At 34.5% G+C, this 4,009-nt stretch overlaps 1 protein-coding gene across 1 annotated transcript; it reads right to left on the bottom strand.

Moving 5' to 3' along the window:
* Window positions 1-986: 986 nt before the first annotated feature.
* LOC143624683 (uncharacterized) lies at window positions 987-3,529 on the bottom strand. Its single transcript, XM_077095250.1, has 2 exons — window positions 3,312-3,529; window positions 987-1,526 (listed from the first exon to the last, which is right to left on the bottom strand). The coding sequence occupies exons 1-2, from the start codon at window positions 3,501-3,503 to the stop codon at window positions 1,167-1,169; spliced, it is 552 nt and encodes a 183-aa protein (XP_076951365.1). The 5' UTR covers window positions 3,504-3,529; the 3' UTR covers window positions 987-1,166.
* Between the last annotated feature and the right edge of the window lie 480 nt (window positions 3,530-4,009).

Here is a 4,009-nt window from a genome sequence, read left to right as displayed (position 1 = left end):
GGAACCAAAACATGAGTTCTCTATATATATAATATGGCACCAATCTATAAGCTTATAGTTTACAATTTTCTCAATGCATAAGCTCATATATGAAATGAAATTTTGAATTTGTATTCAAAGTTTACTTGTAATCTTATTTTCTTTTACATTTTTTTAAAGGCCGGTAGCGTTAAGAAAGCGAATAACTAGAGATTAACCAATATACGAACTCCACGTCTCCCAATCCAAACCCAACAACTTGCTTCTATGTTTCACCCACAAGAAAGAGGTAGTTATAATGTCACTCGCCAACTTTGTGATCGAGCATTTCTATTTAGGTGTCACAGACCGAGAGGGATATTTTCAGTCCTTGTCTACTTTTTGCTTATTTGTTGTTGAAAATCATGTCAATACGCATCTTTCAAATCAACCAACATGTTACGCATATTTCAAATCAACCAACATGTTACCCCGCAATAGCTTGAATCGCTTCACATCCTGTCTTGTTTATCTTTTGCTTAGACGTAATCTCCCAGATATCCTGTAATGAGTACTTTACTGGTGCAAGGAATTTTAACCCAAACATGAATCAAAGTCCAAACCAATCTAGCATGCCCACAAATTAACAGCAAATGTAATGAGCTTCAGTAACACCACAAACCGCACACGTAATGTCGGCCACATAAATATCTAATCAACAAAGCCGTCTTCGTAGGAACACCATCTAATAATAACCTTCAAATGAAACAATTCACTTTAGACGGTAACTCTGCTAACATTGAAAATTCACAACCGTTGACCAAAGTTGTCAATCTCCCATCACAAATCTTTAACCAAGAATGGGTTCTCTACTTGATCTCACCCCATCCATAACAACATATCCGATTTCTCTACAAAGGAACTTCAGAAACCAAATCAATAAAATTAAGCAACTCTCGTGTCGGGTTCACTTTGGATGTTAAGACATGGAAATACATTACAAACTGTCTCATATTACTCAAAAAAAAAAAAAAACGAAATCTCAACCATCCATTGAAATATGATCCAAGGGCTCTAAAAAGCGATCACTCCTAAACATCACAAGCAATGTTTTTATAAAAATAATAGAAGCAAATTGTACACATTACAAACTATGTGTCTCAAATTGTTCAAAAGCAAACAAACATGCACATTTCAATTTTTCCATTCTAGCTCGTTGCTTTACCCGTAACTCTCTGAGCAATCCACCCGAGCCCATCATAAAGACCATCACCAGTCAAAGCAGAACACGGTTGAATGTGCCAATCATGGTTTTTAATACTATGAAGTGAAAGCGCATCGGTTATTTCAGCAGCAGTCATTGCGTCCTTAAGATCCTGTTTGTTTGCAAATACCAGAATAACTGCACTTTGCAGATCCTCATTTGGAAGAAGACTAAATAGTTCTTCCTTCATGATTGAGATCCTGTCTCGGTCTGTGCTGTCTATAACCACTATCACTGCGTGGGTCCCACGGTAGTACGTTGCCCATGACGTCCTTAGCCTGTCTTGCCCGCCAAGATCCCACACCTGTTACAAGTCTCGAAATATATGTTATGTTTTTTAGATAGTTTATAAACAGAAACCAAATTTAAACATGACAACTAAATAGGCTTATATAGAGATATAATACAATTATTGGTAATCATTTTAATTCTATTACATGTTTTAACTATACAATTTAATGATTTGTTAAAAGATGAAGGCGTTTAACTAATTATAATGATTAGATTAATCCATAGAGTTAAAAGTATTTTAATTTAAGATACATATAGTAAGAAAATAGACTAAATATGAAACGAGATAGAGCGGGTGGCGGGAATTGAACTTAAAATCAAATACGGCATTATTGGAACATTAAGTTCAGACTTGCATGTTTAAAGAAAATAAGATAAGGTTATTTAACTAGTTCAGAACTTTGAATGTGGTTGTTTATTTAGTAGAGATATAGATGAGCCAAGCCGCTTAGCCGTTCCAGAGATACTCGAAATTGGCTTGCAAAAACCTCGAATCGAGTACAGTTTAAACGAGCCCGGGCCTAAAAGTAGGTTTGTTTAAATAACGAGCCTGAGCTGGAGCTTCACTTATCAAGCACAAGTTGGCTCGCGAACCAAAATTTATAATTAAAATATATATAACAATATATTATATAATAATTATTACTATATATAATTATAATAAAAATAACTATATATCATATATTATGTCACATATAAAAATTATAATTAAAATATATATATATATAATTAAATATTCATATAAATTACATAATAAATAATAAACGAGCCGAACTCAAGCTTGAAAAACTACTAATGAGCCGAGCTTTAGAAAAAGAACTTGAAACGAGCCAAGCTTGAACTAATCAGGCTCGGGCTAGGTTTACTCATATAATTTAGCTAATACAACTTCTTATATTTGAAAATGACTAAAACTGTCCAAAGAGTTTTTGTAGAATTCGTATATTTTTGGTAAAAGACTAAAAAATTATATAATTAGTAATACTCCAGTTATTGTTATTAATAAGAAATACAGACTTTTTGAGGTTTTAAAAAAGTAGAAACATTTTTTTGATGATAAAAAGAGATACCAGTGCCCAAGTCACCAACCCATCATGCAGATAATGGTCTCCACATCAGGCCTCCACAATGATATCACTCCCCTGGCCCACCACCCGGCTACATCTCCCCATTAGAAATGTTTTACAAAGGATGAGTGACTTATGAATTGATCAGCAAGCTTCGGGATTTTGTTCTAGAACCTAGGATGACTCCATTTTAAGGTTTCAAATTTTGGTATGGTGAGCTTTGCTTGAATTCAATGCACAAAAAACATTTGTCAACATGCACTTTGAAAACGTTCTACAAGCATATTTAGGATATACCCAAAATACAAAGAGGGCTACATAGTGCCTCAAGAAGATAAACATGATCCGTTGATCAAAGTATCTATATGAACTAAAATAACAAGTTCTTGGCTTAAAGGATGCGTCTGCACGAGGAGATTAGGAAAACACATCAGACACTTGAGGTGCCCCCTCATGTAAAAACTTGTTAAAATTAGTCTTTAAGAGACTGGTATGTAAAAACAATCAAATGGGTGAACAAATTATAAAAGTGTTATTTGGTTGTACATAGAACAATGCGTCACATACATGATATCTGCTAAAGATAAGACGGCATAACGTCTACAAAACGTGTTTATTGTTCCATACTTTTGTATTAGTCTAGAATGAACACTCATCTAATAATCCCAGATGCCAATTAATTAATTAATTTGGAGAGTTAGGGTTTGAAATAATAATAATAATAAGAATACCTCAAAACGTATGTTTTTATAAACAAGCTCTTCGACGTTACTGCCAACAGTAGGATGAGTGGTAACAACTTCACCGAGATGCAGCTTATAAAGCGTGGTGGTTTTGCCAGCATTATCCAGACCCACAACTACGATCTTGTACTCCTTTGCCGGAAACATCATGAACCAGAACTTGGTCATCAGAGCACCCATATTCTCACTCACTTTTAACCCTAACCCTATATTCATTTCACAAACACCAAATTTATCTATGAAAAAGTAAATCATAACAGCAAAATATATTGATATAAGATCAATCAAGAAAATTGTTAACCTGATTGATTCTGTAACTGGGTGTGATTCAGATCAGAAGAACGATGACGATGGATGATCTAACAGAATAGTGGTGGACAAAAGAAGAAATAATTACGAATTCAAGGTGGTTTTATTATTATTATTATCCATGAAAGAAGAACGCGTGATTGAATCTGACTTTGTTTCTTCTTTCTCCAATTTATTAGAAACAAAGGACCAAAATGAAATCCAGGAAGGAAAATGTGTATATCTCATATGTTAGACCACCCGTGCCACCAACGTTACGAAGCAAAACGCGGGGTACACCGCCCCCCTCCCCCCCGCGTTATGTTGATTTCCATTTTGTGTGCGTTGTATATAAAACGCTGAGAATGGCACATTAATCAAAATTTGACCGTTGCTTT

The sequence above is a fragment of the Bidens hawaiensis genome, unplaced genomic scaffold (genome assembly GCF_021521415.1).
Source record: "Bidens hawaiensis isolate Kalapana, Puna unplaced genomic scaffold, B.hawaiensis_p1.1 tig00003956_1, whole genome shotgun sequence".
Lineage (NCBI taxonomy): Eukaryota > Viridiplantae > Streptophyta > Magnoliopsida > Asterales > Asteraceae > Bidens > Bidens hawaiensis.
The sequence above is the reverse complement of the archived record's forward strand: the minus strand, read 5'-3'. Positions and strand labels throughout refer to the sequence as shown.